We start from the raw sequence: 27940 nt of genomic DNA on the forward strand, positions 1-27940 counted from the left end.
TGTGCTCTCACCAAGGCCTTGTACAACTGCAGTAGTACCTCCCTGCTCCTGTACTCGAATCCTCTTGCTATGAATGCCAGCATACCATTCGCCTTTTTCACCGCCTGCTGTACCTGCATGCCCACTTTCAATGACTGGTGTATAATGACACCCAGGTCTCGTTGCACCTCCCCTTTTCCTAATCGGCCACCGTTCAGATAATAATCTGTTTTCCTGTTTTTGCCACCAAAGTGGATAACCTCATATTTATCCACATTAAATTGCATCTGCCATGAATTTGCCCACTCACCTCAGCTATCCAAGTCACCCTGCATCGTCTTAGCATCCTCCTCACAGCTAACACTGTCACCCAGCTTTGTGTCATCTGCAAACTTGGAGATGCTGCATTTAATTCCTTCATCTAAGTCATTAATATATATTGTGAACAACTGGGGTCCCAGCACTGAGCCTTGTGGTACCCCACTAGTCACTGCCTGCCATTCTGAAAAGGTCCCGTTTATTCCCACTCTTTGCTTCCTGTCTGCCAACCAATTCTCTATCTACATCAATACCATATCCCCAATACTGTGTGCTTTAAGTTTGCACACTAATCTCCTGTGTGGGACCTTGTCAAAAGTCTTTTGAAAATCCAAATATACCACATCCACTGGTTCTCCCCTATCCACTCTACTAGTTACATCCTCAAAAAATTCTATGAGATTCGTCAGACATGATTTTCCTTTCACAAATCCATGCTGACTTTGTCCGATGATTTCACCGCTTTCCAAATGTGCTGTTATCACATCTTTGACAACTCACTCTAGCATTTTCCCCACCACCGATGTTAGGCTAACCGGTCTATAATTCCCTGGTTTCTCTCTCCCTCCTTTTTTAAAAAGTGGGGTTACATTAGCCACCCTCCAATCCTCAGGATCTAGTCCAGAATCTAAAGAGTTTTGAAAAATTATCACTAATGCATCCACTATTTCTTGGGCTACTTCCTTAAGCACTCTGGGATGCAGACCATCTGACCCTGGGGATTTATCTGCCTTTAATCCCTTCAATTTTCCTAACACCACTTCCCTACTAACATGTATTTCCCTCAATTCCTCCACCTCATTGGACCCTCTGTCCCCTACTATTTGCGGAAGATTATTTATGTCCTCCTTAGTGAAGACAGAACCAAAGTAGTTATTCAATCGGTCTGCCATGTCCTTGCTCCCCATAATCAATTCACCTGCTTCTGTCTGTAGGGGACCTACATTTGTCTTAACCAATCTTTTTCTTTTCACATATCTATAAAAGTTTTTACAGTCAGTTTTTATGTTCCCTGCCAGTTTTCTCTCATAATCTTTTTTCCCTTTCCTAATTAAGCCCTTTGTCCTCCTCTGCTGGAATCTGAATTTCTCCCAGTCCTCAGGTGAGCCACTTTTTCTGGCTAATTTGTATGCTTCTTCTTTGGAATTGATACTATCCCTAATTTCCCTTGTCAGCCACGGGTGCACTACTTTCCCTGATTTATTCTTTTGCCAAACTGGGATGAACAATTGTTGTAGTTCATCCATGTGATCTTTAAATGCTTGCCATTGCATATCCACCGTCAACCCTTTAAGTGTCATTTGCCAGTCTATCTTAGCTAATTCACGTCTCATACCTTCAAAGTTACCCTTCTTTAAGTTCAGAACCTTTGTTTCTGAATTAACTATGTCACTCTCCATCTTAATGAAGAATTCCACCATATTATCGTCACTCTTACCCAAGGGGCCTCTCACGACGAGATTGCTAATTATCCCTTCCTCATTGCTCAATACCCAGTCTAGAATAGCCTGCTCTCTAGTTGGTTCTTCGACATGTTGGTTCAAAACCATCCCGTATACATTCCAAGAAATCCTCTTCCTCAACACCCTTACCAATTTGGTTCACCCAATCTATATGTAGATTGAAGTCACTCATTATAACTGCTGTTCCTTTATTGCACGCATTTCTAATTTCCTGTTTAATACCATCCCCAACCTCACTACTACTGTTAGGTGGCCTGTACAAAACTCCCACCAGCGTTTTCTGCCCCTTAGTGTTATGCAGCTCTACCCATATCGATTCCACATCCTCCTGGCTAATGTCCTTCCTTTCTATTGCATTAATCTCCTCTCTAACCAACAATACTACCCCACCTCCTTTTCTTTCATGTCTATCCCTCCTGAATATTGAATATCCCTGAACGTTGAGCTCTCATCCTTGGTCACCCTGGAGCCATGTCTCTGTGATCCCAACTATATCATATTCATTAATAACAATCTGCACTTTTAATTCATCCACCTTGTTACGAATGCTCCTTGCATTGACACACAAAGCCTTCAGGCTCGCTTTTACAACACACTTAGCCCTTATAACAATTATGTTGAAAAGTGGCCCTTTTTGATTTTTGCCTTGGATTTGCTGGCCTGCCACTTTTACTTTTCACCTTACTACTTTTTGCTTCTACCCTCATTTTACACCCCTCTGTCTCTCTGCACTTGTTCCCATCCCTCTGTTGTGAACTAACCTCCTCTCTCCTAGTCTCTTTAATTTGATTCCCACCCCCCAACCATTCTAGTTTAAAGTCACCTCAGTAGCCCTCGCAAATCTCCCCGCCAAGATATTGGTCCCCCTAGGATTCAAGCGTAACCCGTCCTTTTTGTACAGGCCACACCTGCGCCAAAAGAGGTCCCAATGACCCAAAAACTTGAATCCCTGCCCCCTGCTACAATCCCTCAGCCACGCATTTATCCTCCACCTCATTGCATTCCTACTCTCACTGTCGCGTGGCACAGGCAGTAATCCCGAGATTACTACCTTTGCGGTCCTTTTTCTCAACTCCCTTCCTATATTCTCCTTTCAGGACCTCTTCCCTTTTCCTACCTATGTCATTGGTACCTATATGTACCACGACCTCTGGCTCCTCACCCTCCCACTTCAGGATATCTTGGTTGCGATCAGAAATATCCTGGACCCTGGCACCAGGGAGGCAAACTACCATCCGGGTCTCTGGACTGCGTCCACAGAATCACCTACTGACCCCTTTACTATCGAGTCCCCTATCACAACTGCCCTCCTCTTCCTTGCCCTACCCTTCTGAGCTACAGGGCCAGACTCTGTGCTGGAGGCACGGCCACTGTCTCTTCCCCCGGGTAAGCTGTCCCACCCAACAGTACTCAAACAGGAGTACCTATTGTCAAGGGGCACAGCCACCGGGGTACTCTCTATTACCTGACTCTTCCCCTTCCCCCTCCTAACCGTGACCCACTTGTCTGCCTCCCGTGGCCCCGGTGCGACCACCTGCCTGTAACTCCTCTCTATCAACTCCTCACTCTCCCTGACCAGACGAAGGTCATCGAGCTGCAGCTCCAGTTCCCTAACGCGGTCCCTTAGGAGCTGCATCTCGGCGCACCTGGCGCAGATGTGGACGTCCGGGAGGCTTGGAGACTCCAGGGCCTCCCACATCCGGCACCGAGAACAACAAACTGCCCTCACACTCATACTGCCCCTCTCCTCAAAAAACAACAAAAAATGAATACCAAACCTTCCTCACCTCGCCCATTTCCGCCTAAGCCTGTTGAACCAAAGCCCTTAAGCCTTCACTCTGCTCCCGGCTCACTCTGCCGCCCGCAAACTACGCTGCCCACTGTATAAGGCTCTGTTCCTTTTAAATCTTCCGCGCTTCACTGCCCGACATCACACGCCTGTGCAGTCCCGCCTCTCTGAATGCCGATGGAAAAAAAACGAAAAATTCTAAAATGTCCTCCTCCGCATTCCCGCTCCGATTCTCAGACTTCCTTCTCCGAATTAAACCCGAAGCAGGATTCTGTCCTTTTAAGTCTTCTGCGCTTCACCTGCGCCCGATAAAAATTCTAAAAATGCCTCCATAAATAATGATCCTGAGACTCAGCTTTATTTCCTGGTACAAAATTGGTAAGTCCTAAAAATGTTATATGTTTTATTTTGCCCTGTCTGCTTTACTGTTGTAATTTCATTCATGCTGAAATTACAGTGGTGTTCAATATGCATAAAAATAATACTGATTACTTAAACGAAGGAAGAATTGAATTAATTTCATCTTACCATGGCGTATTGCAGCTGTGTGAGAGGGTCATGTAACGTACGCCCAGCTCGAAGAAGAGGCGTAGTGTAGCCATGCTGCTGTCAATGGAATGTCCGCCCTCTATGCCTATTAAACTGGCCAGTTTACCAATTTTGAAAGCTTCGCGTATTTCTGTCAAGAAAGGAGTTCAAAGATTTGTATAATCATTTACTTGGATTCAAACAGAGTTCACTTAACACATGTATACTTATAAGACATCCTTATTTAATTTTATGTTTAGAAATTCAGCACGGAACAGGACTGTCTGACCCAAAGGGTGGCACTGCCCGGCAGCCCTGCTATTTAACATTAGCCTAATCACAGGGCAATTTACAATGACCATTAACCTACTAACGAGCACGTCTTTGGACAGTGGGAGGCAACCAGAGCACCTGGAGGAAACCCACGGGCAGAACGTACAAACTCCTTACAGGCGGTGCCAGAATTAAACAAACAACTGCAGAATGCCTTGAGAAAACAGTATATAATTGATATCAATGTAGCTGAAGCACCTTCAATAACTCCAAAAGACTGAAGTAGGGTAAATACTGAAAGGCTTTTATTCGCTGTACAATACGACTTCCATGCTGAGTGTCTGCCCCCCGGACTGAGGGGGAGGAGCAGGGCGAAATCACCTTTGTTCAGGATCTGTGGGAGGAACCACAGGGGCAGTCAGCAGAGGGGCATGTCCAGACAGTTAACCCAGTTACAACATATATATGGTTTACCACAGTAGCAATAGCAAGTGTACGGATGATATAAAACTAGGTGGCATTGTGAATAAGGAGGAGGATGTAAAGATACAGATGAGCTGAGTAAGTAGGCAAGAACATGACAGGTGTAATATATTGCGGGGGAAAATGAAGTTGTTTACTCATACACAAAACAGCAAATTATTTTGTTTTACTTGGTGAGAGATTGGAACCCAGATGTGCTTGTAAACAAGTCACTGAAAGCCAGCATGCAGATGCATCAAACTAATAGATAGGCAAATGGTATGTTGGTCTTTGTTTCAAGATGATTTGAGTATAAAAGTAAATGTATTGCACGAAAATAATGTCAGGCCTTGGTGAGACATCACGTGGAGAATTATGACCCAGTTTAGTCTCCAAACCGCAAAACATGATTCGACTTGCCCTAGATTCACTAGGGTGGTTCCAGGGATGATGAATATGCACGATGAGAGACTGAGCAGACCAGGCCTATGTTGTCTAGAAGTTTGAGAGATCTCATTGAAATGTAGAAAACTCTTATAGGGCTGAATAGAGACAGGATGTTTCCCCTTGATGAGAAGTATGAAACCAGAGTTTATAGGATAGGACTGAGTTGACAAGTAATTCACCTAGTAGCTGAGGAATCTTGGCTATTCTCTAGTCTGGTGGGTTCTGGGTGCCTAGTTATAGTCATAGTCATAGTCATACTTTACTGATCCCGAGGGAAATTGGTTATTGTTACAGCTGCACCATAAATAATTAAATAGTAATAAAACCATAAATAATTAAATAGTAATATGTAAATTATGCCAGGAAATAAGTCCAGGACCAGCCTATTGGCTCAGGGTGTCTGACACTCCAAGGGAGGAGTTGTAAAGAAGTTGTTGGTTTCATTCAAAACAGAGATTGATAGATTTCTGGATATGCCAGGAATTGAGGCACATGGGGATCAGGCTGTAAAATGGAGTTGATGTATTAATTTCAAAATACAGATACAATTGTGAAGCCATTGCCTTTCACACACCATTCATTCCTAAGCCATTTCTTCCTCTCATTCATGCTTCAGTGCACTAATCCCATCCCTGATCCGAACCACAAAACCAAGGTAAAATATTTTTATGTAATATTCATTTATTGTACTGTTTGATTTCATAACTGTTTTCTGCCTTAACCTCACATACTCACATTTTCTAATGTACCTCTGTGAATCTTTGTACACTTTAGATGACTAATCACAAATCTCAGGTGTTTTCCTCACTCCTACATCACAATATGGAAGTTAGAAATAATCAAGATGACAGATGCTGACCACAGTGAATAGAAAATCCCAAGCAATCTGGCCACAATTTCCCAATAAACCACCCTTTCCATTTTGAAGGCCGAATATTTAATTTCACAAACCTCAGTTCTGAAAAAGAATAAAATACCTTAATGTTATCAAAAAGACCTTAATAAGGAATTGGAAAAGGGGGAAAAAATCCTTCTGACAGTATTACTTGTGAGAAAAATAATTGAGACAGATAGTCTAGCAGCAAAATCTATTGCTATTTTTCACTCATGGTTGGTGTTCCCCATCAAAGAAAGCAAAAAGATAGTAGTCACACACACAAAATTCTGTAGGAACTCAGCAGGTCAGGCAGTGTCTGTGGAAATTAATAAACAATCGACGTTTCATGTCAGGACCCTTCTTCTGGACTGAAGAAATGGGAAGATGCTGGAATAAAAAAAAGTGGGGAGAGGGGAAGAAGGACAAGCTAGGTGATAGGTGATGTCAGGTGGGTTGGAAAGATGAAGGGCTGGAGAAGAAGGAATCTGATGGGAGAGGAGAGTGGATCATAGGATGAAGGGAAGTAGGAGAGGACTCAGGGGGAGGTGATAGGCAAGTGAGAAGAGGTAAGGGGTCAGAGAGGGGAATAGAAGAAGGAAGGGGGAGGACAATTTATGACAGTTTCAGCAAAGTAGAGGAGGCCGCATAGGAAGCACCAGACACAATAGACAACCCTAGCAGATTCGCAGGTGAAGTATATCCACAAAAAAAACTGAAAGAGAACCAGGAGTGTTTCCCAGAAGAGAATGTCTTCGAACCCCTAGAGCAACATGCTAGATTTGAGATATTTCTCTACTTGCATTCTTCATATAGGGATATGTTCTTGTAGTAACCCATGGGGGTGGATGTGGTAAGCCATGTATATAGGTTGTAACTGGGTTACCTGTCTGGACGTGCCTGGACACGCCCCTCTGCTGACTGCTCCTGTGGCTCCTCCCACAGACCCCAGAATAAAGGCAATTGTGTCACTGCTCCTCCCTCAGTCTGGGACATATATTCAGCATGGACGTGGGTCCATTTTACTGTTAATAAAAGCCTTTCAGTATTTACTCTACTTCCAGTCTTTTGGAGTAATTGATAGTGCATCAGTGGAGGAAGGTGATGCGGCAATTTTTTACTGAAGGGCCATTGCTGCCCTTTTAACAAGAAACCTTCAGAGACTTACCTCTCTGGGACAGATTTCTATCCAGAGGAAAGTATGTTAGAGATTGTGAAGCAACTTCAATGGGAGTTCTGGGAATAGGAGCTGTCTAAGTGCCCTTAAACTTTTACTTTCTTCTGAGAAATCTTACAGGAGATTCTGCTAAGAGTCTCCCACCATGTCCCTTCTGTGTATCTGTTTGTTCTGAATAAAGGCCTATTACATCAACAGCCCTGGTCTTAGGCAACTTCATAATCTTTTTTGCTGGATGTAATGTTATTTTTAATTTTTCCACAATTGAATTTTTCTATTGGGCATTTGTACCTTAAAGGAATCTATTTTGTCTGCAAATTACATACTCTCTGCTGTCTGTCCACCATCATAACCTGCATTGCATTTTCTCATTGACCATACTGCTGCTGGTCAATACTCTGGGACGATGCTAGATCTTCAGCAGTAAAGGTTCCTTTGCTCAGTGTAGACACAGGACAGCTGATGCTGGAATCTAAAGCAACGCACGGAGCACTGGAGGAACTCAGCAGGTCAAGCAGCATCAATGGAGGGATGTGGACAGTGGATGCTTTGGGTCAAGGCACGTTATATGAACTGAACTGGATCAAGTCCATATTCTTGCTATAGTTGCTGCCTGACTTGATGACTTCCTCCAGTACTTTTGCTTGTTTCCATTGCTTAGTTTGTACAACAAGAACATAAAGTTTTGAACTACTTCATGAGATTTGAATCATACAAGTGAATATACAGAAGACTGCTGTGTTGAGGGGAAGGATTTGGGCCTCTGCCATTGTAAATCCATGATTCCCTATCAGAGGACGTGGTAGAGAATAGTGTTAGGTTTAAGTAGGAAAGCACCATCATAACATGTTGCCAGATTAATTGTAACTGTTGGCAGCAAATATTAGAAATTACTTACCCTTGCTTGAAACTACACATTGGAAAGTTTCAGGATACTTCACACACATTCTCTTTATGACATCAATTTGTTCCAGGGTTTGCCTCACAGTATCCTTGTACTGGGTGTTACATGGCGTATATGCAGCCCAAAACTGGAACAACAGAATTTCCAAGTTAGAACTTGAAAAATTAAAGCTACTGTATAAGAACAATCTAATGCATTGACAGTCACAGAACAGTGTCAAGAAAATAAATACATGCAATTATTTTTCAGGGCATATTGTGCATGATAAATTGGAATAAAAAGGGCGGATGTGATGAAAGGCCGTTCCTCGATCTCTTATCTTTTAGAACCTTATTAACCCAATCAAATCAATAACAAGCTCTCAATGGAACAACCTAATCAGTCCTATTCCCTGCTCCTTGTTTATGTCTGATCCTCGCACGATTGTGCAGATTCTGGGTAACCTTTAAAAAAATCATTTGAAATCTGATTAGCAGCTATGCCCAAACAATGTTGATATTACATCCAAATGTAGGCTTGACACCATGCTCTCCATGTCAGGCTCTGGGATAATAGAGATTAGTTTAGGTTAGGAAAGGTGTGTGGATGTTTCTTTGATATTCAGACATCTCTAGCAGATTTTGAGGTGAGTCACGTTTCTACAACTCTTAAAGGAGACATGAGGGTTGGATATGAAATCTTCAGCTAGATTATATGAGATAGTGCAACCTCTGTTCCGTCATGTTAGCAGACATGTGCCACTATTTTACAAGGTTTCCTTCTCTTCAACTAAAAGGTTCAGAGATTCAATTGGCAGAAAGCACTTTCTTCCACTTGATGCGAAACTCCATCTAATTATCTTCCTGCTTACTTTCCTGGTATCCTGCAATATCTTCCAGTAACATTTACACAATTCAAATGCCATAAATGATAGTCCCAACAGATGCAGAGAGAGATTGTAATAATTTCCAGTACTATAGACAGTTTGATGATCTGTAAGGCACTTTATTAGTCTGCTAACTTGGAGCATTTTGATTTCTAGTCATGATCGGTATTTGTAGTTGCTTATTCTCTTTGTTTATCATGTATTATTTTTCCCTTACATTGTTTTTACTGTTAAGAATGCTATAAAAATGTACATTTTTGAGATTATTTGGGATGGAACCTGGCAAATGTACACTCATCTGAAATAAATGCGAAATTATGATTCAATGAAATGCTTCTCAAGAGAAATACTTATAGCTGACAATGATATTAATAAAACATCCAAGGCTCTGATTTTAGTTTGCAGTAAACAGCAATTTTGCATGAGTTTGCCTAAATGGTAGACATGATGAGTGATTGCTTAGAAAAAATTCATTGATGAGATAATCTATTAAGTTTGAGGATAACCAGAAGAAAATATATTTGGTGCTCTACCTTTCTCCCTGCCTGATATAGATCTAATGCTTTATTACATCTCAGAAATGGCTGTTTTCTTCACTTAATCCATGTTTTCAATATCCTCCCTGCTACTGAAGAGCTTTCATCATACTTACCCACTTTGCTGCATTCAATTTATTTTTCTTCAATACAATCTGGAATTGAATGCTGAAAATTAACGCACAATTCAATTAATAGGTAAATTAAATACCTGTCCTCCAACAAGACCTTTTCTCAATTTGGGGATGTTAGTGTGGGTTTCATTTAGCTGGTTCAGATCCACTTTGCTTAGTTGGTTGTGAAAGCTCAGTAGAAGTTGCCAGGGGAGATCATTGTGTCTAGTTTTGGAAAGAAAAACATTTAAATGTCAAAAAACAAAATGAGTTCTGACACACCAGCTTGCATTTCCCTCAGAATTCCTCACATATAGGGGACTGTACAAATCTGTATAATTTCTAATTTATTTTGATAAACCATTTGAATGAATCATGATTTTTATGTTTCAGAAACTTTTTACCTTTGAGCTTTGAAGTGCAATTCTAAGAAAGATTATCATGGGGAAGTGCTTTACAAAGCTGTGGAGAAGCTATTATTTTTGTGCTTGCTCTCACCTAATCCATTCAACAATACAAGATCTGAAAACAGGATAAACCATTTTATTTGCTGGAAAACAAGATGGTATTATCATATAAAGTGCACAAACTCTATCACAGTGTCACTTTTCGTTAGTGTTGAGCCTCTGAAGTTTCTGTTTTGTTAATATCCAAGCCACAAAGCCAAGGAACTATATTAATTTCGCTGCCATGAATCAGCATTGGCTGCTCATTCACTTTGTCAGGACAATTTTCTGGATGCTCTCCGGTTACTTCCAGCAATGGAAGCTCCATTAGAACCACAGCAATCTTGAGTCACCTGGCAAAAACACATAATGGACAAGGCTAGAACCTTGTTCTTCCGAAGTACTTTGGTGTGATGTTCGATCTTTCCTTGGCAACCTTGTAGGACTACAAGTTGAGACAAGGGCAACAAGTAACATCATTTGTAAGCACTGGGGAGTTGATGGCAAGGTGACAGACATGGTCCCGATCTGCTCGCTGAATACTGCATGTTAATATGGTTAAGCAGCACTCTCCCTCAGGACACTGAAATCAACCTCAACCCAGAGCCTTCAAAATCCACATGGAATTGCAGCTCCTCTATTGAGTACACCCCACCCAACAGTCTTAAGAGTGCTTAAACCCAGACCTCCAAGTTTAGAAAATATTCAATGAGAAAGCAAGGCTGTAGCTTAAATCAAAAAGCCTTCTGTGGGACCAGCCCAAAGCCTTCGACTGAGAAAGCGGCCATTTTCCCCATTCTGTTGATCAGCAATGATTCTATGAAAATGCCATCGGGCTCGACCTGCCACAAAGAACGTCAGCGGCCATGAAATGATACTGGATGACCCAAGAGAGAGCGACCATCTCCAAATGCTTGGAAATAAATTTCCTTCCTGTCATTCCATTAAACTCTTTCTCAAAAAGGTTAAGTTGCAAACTATTGGTGTTGGAACTCACTGCCCCATCAACTATATTCCCAAAACCCCTGGGGCATCACCACAGAAATTCCTCGGGCCGAGCCATCTCCAATGACTTCAACAAACTTTCTTTATTCATAAGGTCAAAGTGGGGATTTTTACTGATGGTTGCACATGGGTAATTTTACTTGCAATTCCTCAGAAAATGAAGGAGCCCATACTTGCATGTAGCATAACCAAGGTAACATCTGACTGATAGGCGGTAAGAAAAATTCACAGCACAAGAGAGGCAGACAACATCCTTCTCACATAAACCTTGACCTTCAGTGGGAATCCCCAAATCCTATATTAGCAACATCTTAGAGATCATTATTGTCCGGAAACTTGGTTGCTTTAACCATACAAGGTTGAGAATCCAGTGCTGAATGACTCATTTTCTGATGTCCCTAAGCCTTTTTTCTATTGACAAGGCAAATCCAAAGGGTGATAAAATGACATCACGTAGACATTCGATTCACCTTTCTAAATGTTCATTTACTCCACCACTGGCGTATTGTGGATACAATGAGTACCATCTGCAAAATCCAAGTTACTTCAAAAAGCACCTCCAATCTTGTGAACTCTGCTGCCAAGTGGGACGAGGGATTCGGGCACAGAAGGACCATTTCCTGAAGGTGGCTCTTCCAAGTTACATACCATCCTGATTAGGAAACATCTCATCCCTTCCTCATCATTGGTCTAAATCTTGAATTCCCAGCCCAAAAGCACCAGAAGGAAGATAGCAGTGCAAGTAAATGTCTCACCATCACCTTCTCAATGTTTAGCATTCCTACCAAGAAAATGAATAACAAAATATGCTCCATTTTTTTCCCAGTCTGCAGTAGACATCCTTCTGTCATTGAAAATAGCTTCAACTATACATAAACACAAGAGATTCTGCAGATGCTGGAAATCTTGAGCACCACACAAGATGCTGAAGGAACTCAGCCAGTCAGGCATCATCTATGGAGGGGAATAGGAATTTGATAATACGGGTCAACACCCTTCATTGGGACTTTGCTTGGTCAGTGAGCAGCAGGAGAAATTGGTTAAGGTCCAGACGGACAGGGAAATGAATCAACACAAAAGATTCTGCAGATGCTGGAAATCCAGAGTAACACAGAAAATGCTGGAGGAAATCAGAATCAGGTTTAATCTCACAGGCATACATCATGAAATTTGTTGATTTACGTCAGCAGTATAAAGCAATACACGATAATATAGAAAATAAATAAATAAATGAGCGACTCACTCACAGTAAGTATATATATAAAATAGCTAAATTAAAAATAGTGCAAAACCGGAAATAATATAATAAAAAGTGAGGTAGTGTTCATAGGTTCGATTTCCATTTAGGAATCGGATGGCAGGGAGGGGAAGAAGCTGTTCCTGAATCGCTGAGTGTTTCTGCACCTCCTTTCTGATGGTAACAATGAGAAGAGGGCATGTACTGGGTGATGGGGCTCCTTAATGATGGACGCCCGACTGAGACAAAACCTCTTGAAGATGTTTTGAATACTACAGAGGCTAGTACCCATAATGGAGCTGACTAATTTTACAACTTTCTATAGCTTCTTTCGATCCTGTACAGTACCCCCGCCCCCCCCATCATACCAGACAGTGATGCAGCCTGTCAGGATAGTCTCCATGATATATTTGTGGAAGTTTTTGAGAGATTTTGGTGACAAACCAAATTTCCTCAAACTCCTAATGAAATATAGCCGCTGTCTTGCCTTCTTTATAACTACATGGATATGTTGGGACCAGATTAGATTCTCAGAGATCTTGACACCCAGGAACTTGAAATTGCTCACACTCTGCATTTCTGATCCCTCTATGAGAATTGGTTCGTGTTCCCTTGTCTGACTAAAGTCCATAATCGCTCTTCGGTTTTACTGATGTTGAGTGAAAGACTGCTGTTGCGACACCACTCAACTAACAGCTATATCTCACTGCTGCACGTCTCTCGTCTCCATCTGAGATTCTGCTAACAATCATATCATCAGCAAATTTGCAGATGGAATTTGAGCCATATCTAGCAGCACAGTCATGGGTGTAGAGAGAATAGAGCAGTGGGCTAAGCACACACCCCTGAGGCACACCAGTGTTGGTCGTCAGCAAGGAGGAGATATTATCACCAATCTGCACAGATTGTGGTCTTCTGGTTAGGAAGTCAAGGATCCAGTTGCAGAGGGAGGTACAGAGGCCCAGGTTCCGTAGCTTATTGTTCAGGACTGTGGGAATGATGTTGTTAAAAGCTGAACTATAGTCAATGAACAGTATCCTAACACAGGTGTTAATATTGTCCAGGTGATCCAAGGCCGTGTGAAGAGCCATTGAGAATGCATCTGCCATAAACCTATTATGGCGATAGGCAAATTGCAGTGGGTCCAAGTCAGTGCTGAAGCAGGAGTTGATTCTAGCTATAACCAACCTCTCAAAGCATTTCATCACCATAGATGTGACTGCTACTGGACGATAGTCATTAAGGCAGCTAATGCTCAGCAGGGCAGGCAAGATCAATGGAGATTAATGAACAGTCAACGTTTTTGGCCAAGATCCTTCATCAGGATTCATCAGAGAAATTAATTGTACTGATGCCTCATCCATATTATTTGATTCCAATTTCCATATGTATATGAATTACCTTCCTCTGTTTATCAAGGGAATAAAAGTTGTTCTATCAGCCCAACCAAACTGAAATCATCCAGGTTATCTGACACCATGAAATCCCACTGTGACTACACATGACCTGATTTCAGGTCTGCTATATTCCTGCTCTCAAACAGTATAAAAGCAGAAAGCTTTTAAAAAAAAATTTGTCCCACATCTTCAAGGATCTCTGTTATGACCAGACACTTGTCTGATCCAAGATAAGATTCCTACAGCCAGGATAAAGTTCACATTAACATTTGAATAGTCACTATGAAATTCAGCCCTTTTGCATACAGTATGCATTCCCCATTTCTATGGCACGTCTTCAGTGAGAACAGAGGAAAACACAACATAGTGCAGAGCAGAGTCTGTTATTGATGCTTCAGGAAATTCTGTGGTGTAATTTCTGACACTGGAAATTACTTTTGTGCATTGGGGACAATATTGAGAAATGTGTGTACAGATGTAAGAAGATATATCAACAAAAAGAGACCAAACTTTGCAAAAAATTTTCCTGAAAGCCACAGAATTTTCAAGGGCTTTTTTTCTCACTTTTTCTCCATGTTCTGGCTATTTATTTATGTTTGGATTTGCACAGTTTTTTGCCTTCTGCATCTTTCACTGATCCCGTTATAGTTACTAATCTACAGATTTGCTGAGTATGCCCACAGGAAAATACATCTCAGGGTTATATATGGTGACATGATAATAAAATTTACTTTGAACTTTGAGAATCCACCATAAACCTAACTGCCTCATGTGTGATTTCATGGATCTACTTTAATGTCAATTGAGAAAATCTACATGTGACAACTTTGCAACGTCATATAGAAATTTGTTTTACTCACCCATCAATAAGAGGAGTTTGTTTCATTAGCTCCTCTGCCCGTTGTCTATACCGATCTGCAGAGCAGAGTGCACAAACACTCAACAGAAAAAAAGCAATCCACATCTTCTGTGATTTCTGTGGATGAGATGTAACTTCGTGTGAAATTCAGTTTTCTTCCTCTTACTTTGCATATCGGAGATATAACATTAGAATGTAAGAAACAACAACGGGAGTCAGACGGTTGGTCCTTTCAAGCCTGCCCTGCCATGGCTGATCTATCACCCCAGAGCTCTCTAGGTAAAGAATGCAACATAATAACACATTTCTGGAAAATGAAATCCCTTGTCAATTGTATTATAAATGCATAATTCTGTTGCTGTCTGTAAGTAGTTTGTACCTTCTCCCCGAGACCATGTGGGTTTCCTTTGGTGCGTCGGATTTTCCCACATTCCAAAGGGATATGGGTCATTAGGCTAATTGGTCACATGAGGTGTAATTGGGCAAAAAAGTCTTGTTGCTATAGCATATCTAAATAAATAAATCCCTTATTCTGAAATTAAGCCTTCCATATGTAGATATCTCCTTTAGGAAACACAACTTCTATCATACTAGCCCTGCTAATCCCTCCCAGAATATTATATGATCTCCTTTCTCAAGTAAGTACAGGTTCAACATTCTCAATCTTTCTTCACGCATCAATATCTTTATCCTGGGAATCAACCTGGTGAATATTCTCTGCACTGCACCCAATGCAAGCAGATATCTGTAAACATGCATACATAAATGTGCAGACTCTCCAGTGTCAGTAAGATTGCATCAGAATCCCATCCCCTTTGTAATCAACATTCCTTATTACTTCCTCAACTTGCATGCCAACTCTCTGTGTTTCATACACTAGGAGACCGGCTCCATTTCAATAATAACTTGCCTTCTCATTCTTACCATCCAAAGTGGCTAACCTCACATCTTTTCCTATTGTAGTCTACCTGCTCATTTATTCATCTTCTCCATATCACTTTGCTGTTATCATCCTGTCCTCCCTACCTTTCTGTCATTAGCAAATTTGGCTACAGTGCACTCAGTTCCTTTATCCAAGTAATTAATGTAGACTTTAAACAGTCAAGATCACAGTACTGATCCCCGAGGTATCCCACTAATTAGTGAAGGGCAGCTCAAAAATAAACAATAACCCACTTATCTAGATTCTCCATTTTCTGTCTATGAGCTAATTCCCTTATCAATGCAAACCCAACCTGCGAACTCCCGTCTCGTTGTGTAACCATTTATGTGGTACCTTAAGAAACACTTTCTTGAAATCTTTCATTTCCAACTTTATTCATCCATGTCTGTTATATGAAAGTCAAGAAATATTTCAAATGCAGGAAATCTGAAATACAACCAGAAAATACTGGAAACGCTCAGCAGGTCAGCTATCATAGGAGGTGCATTGTTCTGAAAGTGCCATTCTTCTTCACTGCAATATCTCTTCATTGATAAAATATAATACAATATATACTCAAATTACTTGCCTTTGCTAACCTCCACTCTTACCCTTTATCCACCTCAGGGGTTCCAACACAGACTCCTCGGTTAATGGTAGTTGTCCATGGCATTATAAAGGTTGGGAACCCCTGATATATGTTTGTCCCTAGTTTATTTTATACATCTCTGCTCTCATACCATGGAATCTGACCTTTACATTTAAAACATCAGTTTCAGACCCAAATCTCTCAACCTTAAACTAAATTTGAAAGCCCACCACCATTTTTCCCTGGGATCCTTAACCATTAGATAATCAATTAATCCAGTATCATTATACAATCTAAAATATGCCCACCCCCAGTGGTGTCATAACAACAAACTCTTATTCAATGTCAGCAAAATCAAGGAGCTGATTATAGACGTCAGGAGGAGGAAACTAGAGTCAATGAGCCACTCCTCAGAGGAGGATCAGAGGTGGAGAATATAGAACATAGAACATAGAATAGTACAGCACATTACAGGCCCTTCGGCCCACAATGTTGTGCCGACCCACAAACCCTACCTCCCATATAACCCCCCCACCTTCAATTCCTTCATATACTTGTCTAGTAGTCTCTTAAATTTCACTAGTGTATCTGCCTCCACCATTGACTCAGGCAGTGCATTCCACGCACCAACCACTCTCTGAGTAAAAAACCTTCCTCTAATATCCCCTTTGAACTTCTCACCCCTTATCTTAAAGCCATGTCCTCTTGTATTGAGCAGTGCACTGGGGAAGAGGCGCTGGCTATCTTTAAATTCTTTAAATTCTCAGGTGTTATTACTTCGGTGGGCCTGTCCTAGGCCCAGCACGTAAGTGCAATTACGAAGAAAACATAGAAGCGTCTCTAATTCCTTAGGAGTTTGCAGTGATTCAGCCTGACATCTAAAACTTTGACAGATTTTTATAGATACGTAGTGGAGAGCATAATGATTGGCTGCATCACAGCCTGGTATGGAAACACTAATGCCCTTGAATGAAAAACCCTGCAAAAAATAGTGGATATGGTAAAACCCACACAACCACTGAGCACATCTACATGAAATGCAGCAACTATCATCAGGGACCCCCGTCATCCAGAACACACTCTCTTCTCACTGCTGCCATCAGGAAAAAGGTACAAGAGCCTCAGGACCCACCCTACCAGGTTCTGGTAGTTAAATTAACACGCTAATTACTAATGTAGCTGGAAGAAAGTTAAAACTTGAAGGTTATTAGCTCACCAGCTTCTCACGAGATAGCTCCTTTCCCTTGTGTCAATGCTGCTTTTTGAATTCTGATGTCATGGTCCCGAATACCTGCTGCTGCTGCCCTGCTACTCCCCAGTCAGCTGCTGAGTTGCTCCTTCGGACTACCCTCGCCGTCAGTCTTATCTCACCAAAGCCTCTGCCTATACTCCAAGCACCAATCACTCCAAGGAAATGCTGGAGTGCCTTTGGAGCCTCAAACACCTATGCAGCACTGGCTGGGTCTCTTTTACATTATCTTTTAGACACTAGCATTTTAAATTCATCATCTTTTAGCGTAGGAACTAGAAATTCTGTTAATTATGAATCCAGAAAAACTAACATCTGGAAATGAGTAAACTAGAAAACACCATATGGGTCTTCAGCTCACAGTGTCGTGTCAACCTGTAGAAACCAACTCCACTATCAATCTAAGCCTTCTCTCTTATGCAGCCCATAATCTTCATTTATCTTACATCCTAAGAGTCTCTTAAATGTCCCTATTATATCAGCCTTTACCATCAACCCTAGCAGTGCACCCCAGAATCCGCCACTCTGTGCAAAATAACTACCTCTGACATCTCTCCTAAACTTTCGTCCACTGACATTAAACAGATGTCCTCTGCTACTCGTCATTGCTGTGCTAGAAAAAGGGGGCAGGCTGTCCACTTATTGCCTCCCATAGTTTTATATGCCTTTATTGAGTTGCCTCTTACCTTCCTTCACTCCAGAACGAGGGGTCACAGTTTGAGGATAAAGGGAAAGCCTTTTAGGACCGAGAATAGGGAAAACCTCTTCACACAGAGAGTGGTGAATCTGTGGAATTCTCTGCCACAGGAAACAGTTGAGGCCAGTTCATTGGCTATATTTAAGAGGAAGTTAGATATGGCCCTTGTGGCTAAAGGGATCAGGGGGTATGGAGGGAAGGCTGGTACAGGGTTCTGAGTTGGATGATCAGCCATGATCATACTGAATGGCGGAGCAGGCTCGAAGGGCCGAATGGCCTACTCCTGCACCTATTTTCTATGTTTCTATGTTTTTAAAAACTCCCTAGCTCACTCAACCTTTCTGCGTAACACTTGCTCTCTAATTCAGACAGCATTCTGGTAAATTTCCTCCACAGTCTCTCTCAAGCTTCCATGCCCTCCCCATAATGAGGTGACCAAACACTTGAAATGTATTCTAACCAGACTTTTATAGAGCTGCAGCATTACCTCACAGCTCTTGAAAACCATTCCCTGATTAATGCATACCAGCACACCACACACCTTCTCAACCATCTTATCATCTTGCAAGTCAACTATGAGAAATCTGTGGAATTGGACTCTGTTTCTCCATAGTTCTAAGAATCCTGCCAATAACCTTGTACCCCAGCTTCAACTTCAATTAGACCATAAGGCATAAGAGTAGAATTAGGCCATTTGGCCCATCAGGTCTGCTCCACCATTCCACAATGGCTGATTTATTATCCCTCTCAACTCTGTTCTCCTGCCTTCTCCCTGGAACCTTTGACGCCCTTAATAATCAACAACCTATCAACCTCCACGTTAAGTATATCCATTGACTTCACCTCCACAGATTTCCATGGCAATGAATTGCACAGATTCACCACCCTCTGGATAATGAAGTTGCTCTTTGTCTCTATTCTAACGGGATGTCCTTTTATTCTGAGGCTAGTCCTAGAATCCCCCGCTAGGGGAAGTATCCTCTCCATGTTCACTCCATGTGTGCCTTTCAATATTCGATAGGTTTCAATGAGATCTCTCCTCATTCTTCTTAGCTCCAGTGAGTACAGGTGCAGAACCATCAAACACACCTGATATTTTAATCCAATCGGCCTTTGCATTTACAACACCAGTTTCAGACCCAAATCTCTCACTCTTTAACTGAATTTGAAAGCCCCCCACTATTCATTCCTGGGATCCTTAACTGTTAGATAAGCAATCTAAAATATGCCCGTCTCCCTCCGGTTTGATTCTTCAGAGTATTGCTGTTAGGAATCATCCTTAAATATGTTCCATGAAGTTACCCTCATGATTGTCAAATTGATTTATCCTATCTACACGGTAATTAAGTTCATTGCCGTACCATCTTACAAGACCCCATTATTTCTTGCTTTACAGTATACTCAGCCTTGTAGCATTGCTGGGGTCTCGTAAGTTACTCCCTCAGGGATCTCTTTATCTTTCTTATTCCTTGACTCCATGCAAACTGAGTCTACACTCTGGACTGGAACCAGTACCATTTATCACTACCACAGTAAACTTGCTCTTTACTAACAGACCAACGCCAGTACTACTTCCTTTCTGCTTACCCTACCAAAATGTCAAATACCTTGGAATATTCAGCTTGTAACCTAGCAAGTACATCTCTGGAATGGATATCAATCCAAGATTATCTTCTACTTGTGCTGACAACCCATATATCTTGTATTAATTCCACTTGCATTCTAATAAAGAGTTTTAAAATTTTGTTTTATCATTCTTCCTTCACTTACTCTGCTGAACTCACAACACGCTGGAGGAACTCAGCAGGTCGGGCAGCATCCGCGGAAACGAACAGTCAACGTTTCGGGCTGGAACCCTTCGTCAGGACTGAAGAGGGAGGGGGCAGAGGCCCTATAAAGAAGGTGGGGGAGGGTGGGAAAGAGAGGGCTGGTGGGTTCCAGGTGAAAAACCAGTAAGGGGAAAGATAAAGGGGTGGAGGAGGGGAAGCAGGGAGGGGATAGGCAGGATCACTCCGCCTACCCCTATTTCACTCTGCCCCCTCCCCCAGCTGCTTATCACCTCCCTCATGGTTCCGCCTCCTTCTAATAGCTGCTGTCTTGGTTGACGAGCAGGCATAGTTTTTTGCTATTTCTGAATCAGGAAACATTTTCTTGAATTGCTTGCCTGTGTGCTTACACATCTGGAATGGCAGGTTATGCTCAATGATGAAAGATATAAAGTACACCTCAGCTCTGGTGACCTTCTCTGTCAGACCTTGGTTTTCTGTGGAAAAGAACTGAAATACTTGAGCAGTTTTCCCTGCACTTAACCTCCCTAAAATGTTGTGGTCCCTAAAAGAAATAAAAGCATAAGGTGTATCCTTATTACAGATGTGCGCCGCTTAACGTCCATTTGGACAATGTCCGATCGCATATACGTCCGTAGTCACACACACATATTGCCTGAAATAGTCGGGATCAGAACTTACTTTTTTACATTGAAATGGGGGATTTTAAATGAGTGATTTAGAAGTTCTGTATCTTCAAGTTCAAGTTTATTGTCATCTGGCTGATTGTCCACAAACGAAACAACCTCTGTCCGGTCCGCGGTGTAGCCACAATACATATATCACGCACACCAAATAAAACAATATATTACTGAACAAAGTGTAATTCAAAATGCATATAAAGAGCGCAGCACAGGTGATAAACAGTTCACTGTCCTAATGACGAAACCTCAGTGGGGGCCGGGTTTTTATTAAAATCGGTTTATCTTCTGAAGACGGCTGCGCTTAAACCCAGCCCATCGCAGGCTTCGATGTACCTGTAAGTGAAGTGTTTCAGGTAAAAAACTCTGAAGAATTTGCCTGCTGCGAGCGCGTTTTTAAGGATGTTTTAGCGGATGTTTTGGAATTTCGCTCCAAATTAAACCTGGCTCTAATCCTCTTTAAGACACCAACGTGCCCCGCCCGTATAGGACAGCCTCGTGTCGTCAGGTTGTCACCGCCAGCCTTGCGAATTTCTTCCCCAGGCTTTTGTACTTTAACACCGACAGTCGTCCGGATCATTTCAGCATCATTACAGACGGCAGTAACTGAACTGATGGAATATGGAAGAGAGAGAGAGGTCGACTGTAAAGCCCGCCCACAGAGAAAACTGATAGGTCTACTTAGCACAAAGAGAGATCAAGCAGGATTCATTCATTTTCTTTCTTTTTTTTTCCCTCTCCCTCTCTAAAAAATCAATCTCCGGGATGTTGTATATAATTTGCGGGCATCAGGGAGCTGCTATCGATATGCGGGGGACTCCCGGAACTCTCGGGAGAGCTGGGATGTCTGCGTTCTTCTGACATCATTTCTTCAGGCAGGCATTCTCCAGGCCTGCATATTTCTGTATTGACCACCGTGTGATAATGGCTGCAATCCAACAATTAGTGTCTTTGATGTCCCTTTTCTGCCCCATTGAACTCTGCCAGCAGAATCTAATCCCTTTTTCCACCTTGCAGAACTAGTTTCTTCTATCCCCAATTTCAATAATACTTCTTTCAAATCAGTCTTATGTGCTTCTGATGCCATTCCATATAATACAATGAAGATATGATATTTTCTATATTTTCTGACATTCTGGCAAACGCACCTGGCCCAGATGGTTACCAGGCCAAGTACTGATCAACTGACCTGTGCTGATCAACTGGCTAGTGCGTTCACTGAGATCTTTAATCTCTCGCTTCAAGCAAACGTCAGTTATAATGATGCCGAGGAAGAGAGTGGTGACCTGCCACAATGACTTTTGCCCAGTAGAACTTACATCCACAGTGATGAAGTGTTTTGAGAGGTTGGTAATGAAACATATCAACTTCAGCCTGAGAAGCTGTAGATCCACTCCCATTTACCTACTGGAGCAACAGGTCCACAGCAGATGCCCTGTCATTGGCTTTTCACTCAATCCTGGAACATCTGGGCAGCAAAGATCCATACACCAGGATGCTCTTTATCAACTACAGCACAGCCTCTTAATATCATCATCCCCTCAAAACTGATCAATTAGCTGCAAGACCTTGCCCTCAGTACATCCTTCTGCAATTGGATCCTGGATTTCCTCACTTGCAGACCCCAGTCAACGCAGATCAGCAACAACATCTCCTCTGCGATCTCCATCAGCACAGGCTGTGTGCTTACTCCCCTGCTCACTGCTGCCATCGGGAAGAAGGTACAAGAGCCTCAGGACCCACCCTACCAGGTTCTGGTAGTTAAATTAACACGCTAATTACTAATGTAGCTGGAAGAAAGTTAAAACTTGAAGGTTATTAGCTCACCAGCTTCTCACGAGATAGCTCCTTTCCCTTGTGTCAATGCTGCTTTTTCAATTCTGATGTCATGGTCCCGAATACCTGCTGCTGCTGCCCTGCTACTCCCCAGTCGGCTGCTGAGTTGCTCCTTCGGACTACCCTCGCCATCAGTCTTATCTCACCAAAGCCTCTGCCTATACTCCAAGCACCAATCACTCAAGGAAACGCTGGAGTGCCTTTGGAGCCTCAAACACCTATGCAGCACTGGCTGGGTCTCTTTTACATTATCTTTTTGACACTAGCATTTTAAATTCATCATCTTTTAGCGTAGGGACTATAAATTCTGTTAATTATTAATCCAGAGAAAACTAACATCTGGAAATGAGTAAACTAGAAAACACCATATGGGTCTTCAGCTCACAGTGTCGTGTCAACCTGTAGAAACCAACTCCACTGTCAATCTAAGCCTTCTCTCTTACGCAGCCCATAATCTTCATTTATCTTACATCCTAAGAGTCTCTTAAATGTCCCTATTACCATCAACCCCAGCAGTGCTTCCCAGAATCCGCCACTCTGTGCAAACTATCTACCTCTGACATCTCCCTAAACTTTCGTCCACTAATATTAAACAGATGTCCTCTGCTACTCGTCATTGCTGTGCTGGAAAAAGGGGGCAGGCTGTCCACTCTATGCCTCCCATAGTTTTATATGCCTTTATTGAGTTGCCTCTTACCTTCCTTCACTCCAGAACGAGGGGTCACAATTTGAGGATAAAGGGAAAGCCTTTTAGGACCGAGAATAGGAAAAACTTCTTCACACAGGGAGTGGTGAATCTGTGGAATTCTCTGCCACAGGAAACAGTTGAGGCCAGTTCATTGGCTATATTTAATAGGGAGTTAGATATGGCCCTTGTGGCTAAAGGGATCAGGGGGTATGGAGGGAAGGCTGGTACAGGGTTTTGAGTTGGATGATCAGCCATGATCATACTGAATGGCGGAGCAGGCTCGAAGGGCCGAATGGCCTACTCCTGCACCTATTTTCTATGTTTCTATGTTTTTAAAAACTCCCTAGCTCACTCAACCTTTCTGCGTAACACTTGCTCTCTAATTCAGACAGCATTCTGGTAAATTTCCTCCACAGTCTCTCTCAAGCTTCCATGCCCTCCCCATAATGAGGTGACCAAACACTTGAAATGTATTCTAACCAGACTTTTATAGAGCTGCAGTATTACCTCACAGCTCTTGAAAACCATTCCCTGATTAATGCATACCAGCACACCACACACCTTCTCAACCATCTTATCATCTTGCAAGTCAACTATGAGAAATCTGTGGAATTGGACTCTGTTCCTCCATAGTGCTAAGAATCCTGCCAATAACCTCGTACCGCAGCTTCATCTTCAATTAGACCATAAGGCATAAGTGCAGAATTAGGCCATTTGGTCCATCAAGTCTGCTCCACCATTCCACAATGGCTGATTTATTATCCCTCTCAACTCTGTTCTCCTGCCTTCTCCCTGGAACCTTTGATGCCCTTACTAATCAACAACCTATCAACCTCCACGTTAAGTATATCCATTGACTTCACCTCCACAGATTTCCATGGCAATGAATTGCACAGATTCACCACCCTCTGGATAATGAAGTTGCTCTTTGTCTCTATTCTAACGGGATGTCCTTTTATTCTGAGGCTAGTCCTAGAATCCCCCGCTAGGGGAAGTACCCTCTCCATGTTCACTCCAGGTGTGCCTTTCAATATTCGATAGGTTTCAATGAGATCTCTCCTCATTCTTCTTAGCTCCAGTGAGTACAGGTGCAGAACCATCAAACACACCTGATATGTTAATCCAATTGGCCTTTGCATTTAAAACACCAGTTTCAGACCCAAATCTCTCACTCTTTAACTGAATTTGAAAGCCCCCCACCATTCATTCCTGGGATCCTTAACTGTTAGATAATCAATCTAAAATATGCCCGTCTCCCTCCGGTTTGATTCTTCAGAGTATTGCTGTTAGGAATCATCCTTAAATATGTTCCATGAAGTTACCCTCATGATTGTCAAATTGATTTATCCTATCTACACGGTAATTAAGTTCATTGCCGTACCATCTTACAAGACCCCATTATTTCTTGCTTTACAGTATACTCAGCCTTGTAGCATTGCTGGGGTCTCGTAAGTTACTCCCTCAGGGATCTCTTTATCTTTCTTATTCCTTGACTCCATGCAAACTGAGTCTACACTCTGGACTGGAACCAGTACCATTTATCACTACCACAGTAAACTTGCTCTTTACTAACAGACCAACGCCAGTACTACTTCCTTTCTGCTTACCCTACCAAAATGTCAAATACCTTGGAATATTCAGCTTGTAACCTAGCAAGTACATCTCTGGAATGGATATCAATCCAAGATTATCCGCTTCTATTTGTGCTGACAACCCATATATCTTGTATTAATTATACTTGCATTCTAATAAAGAGTTTTAAAATTTTATCTGATCATTCTTCCTTCACATCCTCTGCTGATTCACTCCTACGCTTGCAGGCTCTGCCACTTGCTGACACATTCTAATTATTGTGCCTTGCCTTGCACAGTTGCCTTTACCCTCCATTTATCTCTGTCCAGCTCAGCTTTTCTCCCTATTGCTTCTATCATTAGGTTCCTATCCCTGTGTCAACTGAGTTTAAACATTGTTAGCAGCACCAGCAAATACCCTGTTGCTACATGTCTGGTTTGTAGAGGTCCCAATTCCTCGGTAACCTAAAGCCATACTTCTGACATCTTTTGTTCAGGCAGGCATTCTCCAGGCCTACATATTTCTGTATTGACCACCCTGTGATAATGGCTGCAATCCAACAATTAGTGTCTTTGATGTCCCTTTTCTGCCCCAGTGAATTCTGCCTGCAGAATCTCATCCCTTTTTCCACCTTGCAGAACTAGTTTCCTCTTTCCCCAATTTCAATAATACTTCTTTCAAATCAGTCTTATGTGCTTCTGATGCCATTCCATATAATACAATGAAGATATGATATTTTCTATATTTTCTGACATTCTGGCAAACGCACCTGGCCCAGATGGTTACCAGGCCAAGTACTGATCAACTGACCTGTGCTGATCAACTGGCTAGTGCGTTCACTGAGATCTTTAATCTCTCGCTTCAAGCAAACGTCAGTTATAATGATGCCGAGGAAGAGAGTGGTGACCTGCCACAATGACTTTTGCCCAGTAGAACTTACATCCACAGTGATGAAGTGTTTTGAGAGGTTGGTAATGAAACATATCAACTTCAGCCTGAGAAGCTGTAGATCCACTCCCATTTACCTACTGGAGCAACAGGTCCACAGCAGATGCCCTGTCATTGGCTTTTCACTCAATCCTGGAACATCTGGGCAGCACAGATCCATACACCAGGATGCTCTTTATCAACTACAGCACAGCCTCTTAATATCATCATCCCCTCAAAACTGATCAATTAGCTGCAAGACCTTGCCCTCAGTACATCCTTCTGCAATTGGATCCTGGATTTCCTCACTTGCAGACCCCAGTCAACGCAGATCAACAACAACATCTCCTCTGCGATCTCCATCAGCACAGGCTGTGTGCTTACTCCCCTGCTCACTGCTGCCATCGGGAAGAAGGTACAAGAGCCTCAGGACCCACACTACAAGGTACAGGAACAATTACACTTATGACTGTGTGGCCAAGCACAGCTCCAAAGCCATATTCAAGTTTGCTGATCACACCACTGTTGCAGGCTGAATCAAAGGTGGTGATGAATCAGCTTATAGGAGGGAGACTGAAAATCTAACTGAGTGGTGTCATAACAACAACCTCTTATTCAATGTCAGCAAAATCAAGGAGCTGATTATAGATGTCAGGAGAAGGAAACTAGAGTCAATGAGCCACTCCTCACAGGAGGATCAGAGGTGGAGAACATAGAACATAGAACATAGAATAGTACAGCACATTACAGGCACTTTGGCCCACGATGTTGTGCCGACCTCAAATCCTACCTCCCATATAACCCCCCACCTTGAAGTCCTCCATATACTTGTCTAGTAGTCTCTTAAATTTCTCTAGTGTATCTGCCTCCACCACTGACTCAGGCAGTGCATTCCACGCAGCAAACACTGTCTGAGTAAAATACCTTCCTCTAATATCTCCCTTGAACTTCTCACCCCTTATCTTAAAGCCATGTCCTCTTGTATTGAGCAATGGTGCCCTGGGGAAGAGGCACTGGTTATCTTTAAATTCTTTAAATTCCCTAAATTCCCAGGTGTTACTACTTCAGTGGGCCTGTCCTAGGCCCAGCACGTAAGTGCAATTACGAAGAAAACATAGAAGCGTCTCTAATTCCTTAGGAGTTTGCAGTGATTCAGCCTGACATCTAAAACTTTGACAGATTTTTATAGATACGTAGTGGAGAGCATAATGATTGGCTGCATAACAGCCTGGTATGGAAACACTAATGCCCTTGAATGAAAAACCCTGCAAAAAATAGTGGATATGGTAAAACCCACACAACCACTGAGCACATCTACATGAAATGCAGCAATTATCATCAGGGACCCCCGTCATCCAGAACATACTCTCTTCTCACTGCTGCCAACAGGAAAAAGGTACAAGAGCCTCAGGACCCACCCTACCAGGTTCTGGTAGTTAAATTAACACGCTAATTACTAATGTAGCTGGAAGAAAGTTAAAACTTGAAGGTTATTAGCTCACCAGCTTCTCACGAGATAGCTCCTTTCCCTTGTGTCAATGCTGCTTTTTCAATTCTGATGTCATGGTCCTGAATACCTGCTGCTGCTGCCCTGCTACTCCCCAGTCAGCTGCTGAGTTGCTCCTTCGGACTACCCTCGCCGTCAGTCTTATCTCACCAAAGCGCTCTGCCTATACTCCAAGCACCAATCACTCCAAGGAAACGCTGGAGTGCCTTTGGAGCCTCAAACACCTATGCAGCACTGGCTGGGTCTCTTTTACATTATCTTTTAGACACTAGCATTTTAAATTCATCATCTTTTAGCGTAGGAACTAGAAATTCTGATAATTATTAATCCAGAGAAAACTAACATCTGGAAATGAGTAAACTAGAAAACACCATATGGGTCTTCAGCTCACAGTGTCGTGTCAACCTGTAGAAACCAACTCCACTGTCAATCTAAGCCTTCTCTCTTACGCAGCCCATAATCTTCATTTATCTTACATCCTCAGAGCCTCTTAAATGTCCCTATTATATCAGCCTTTACCATCAACCCCAGCAGTGCTTCCCAGAATCCACCACTCTGTGCAAAATATCTACCTCTGATATCTCTCCTAAACTTTCGTCCACTGACATTAAACAGATGTCCTCTGCTACTCGTCATTGCTGTGCTAGAAAAAGGGGGCAGGCTGTCCACTCTATGCCTCCCATAGTTTTATACGCCTTTATTGAGTTGCCTCTTACCTTCCTTCACTCCAGAATGAGGGGTCACAATTTGAGGACAAAGGGGAAGCCTTTTAGGACCGAGATTAGGAAAATTTCTTCACACAGAGAGTGGTGAA

The 27940-nt window shown here is 42.4% G+C and overlaps 1 protein-coding gene across 6 annotated transcripts in view; it reads right to left on the reverse strand.

Moving 5' to 3' along the window:
• Positions 1 to 27199, reverse strand: part of dpep1 (dipeptidase 1) — a 40866-nt gene extending 13667 nt beyond the window's left edge. The window contains exons 1-5 of one of the 6 annotated variants that reach the window (XM_063067470.1): positions 27122 to 27199; positions 14674 to 14789; positions 9827 to 9953; positions 8209 to 8341; positions 4078 to 4228 (exon numbers count right to left, since the gene is read on the reverse strand). In XM_063067470.1, coding sequence (XP_062923540.1) covers positions 4078 to 4228; positions 8209 to 8341; positions 9827 to 9953; positions 14674 to 14777 — 515 coding nt within the window. In that variant the 5' untranslated portion in view covers positions 14778 to 14789; positions 27122 to 27199. Of the gene's footprint in view, positions 1 to 4077; positions 4229 to 8208; positions 8342 to 9826; positions 9954 to 14673; positions 14790 to 17399; positions 17526 to 19899; positions 19979 to 20932; positions 21145 to 22211; positions 22276 to 22423; positions 22508 to 27121 lie in introns of those variants that run through there. The other 5 variants (XM_063067471.1, XM_063067468.1, XM_063067474.1 and 2 more) reach the window with 5 other exon arrangements.
• Between the last annotated feature and the right edge of the window lie 741 nt (positions 27200 to 27940).

The sequence above is a fragment of the Mobula hypostoma genome, chromosome 14, assembly GCF_963921235.1.
Source record: "Mobula hypostoma chromosome 14, sMobHyp1.1, whole genome shotgun sequence".
Classification (NCBI taxonomy): domain Eukaryota; kingdom Metazoa; phylum Chordata; class Chondrichthyes; order Myliobatiformes; family Myliobatidae; genus Mobula; species Mobula hypostoma.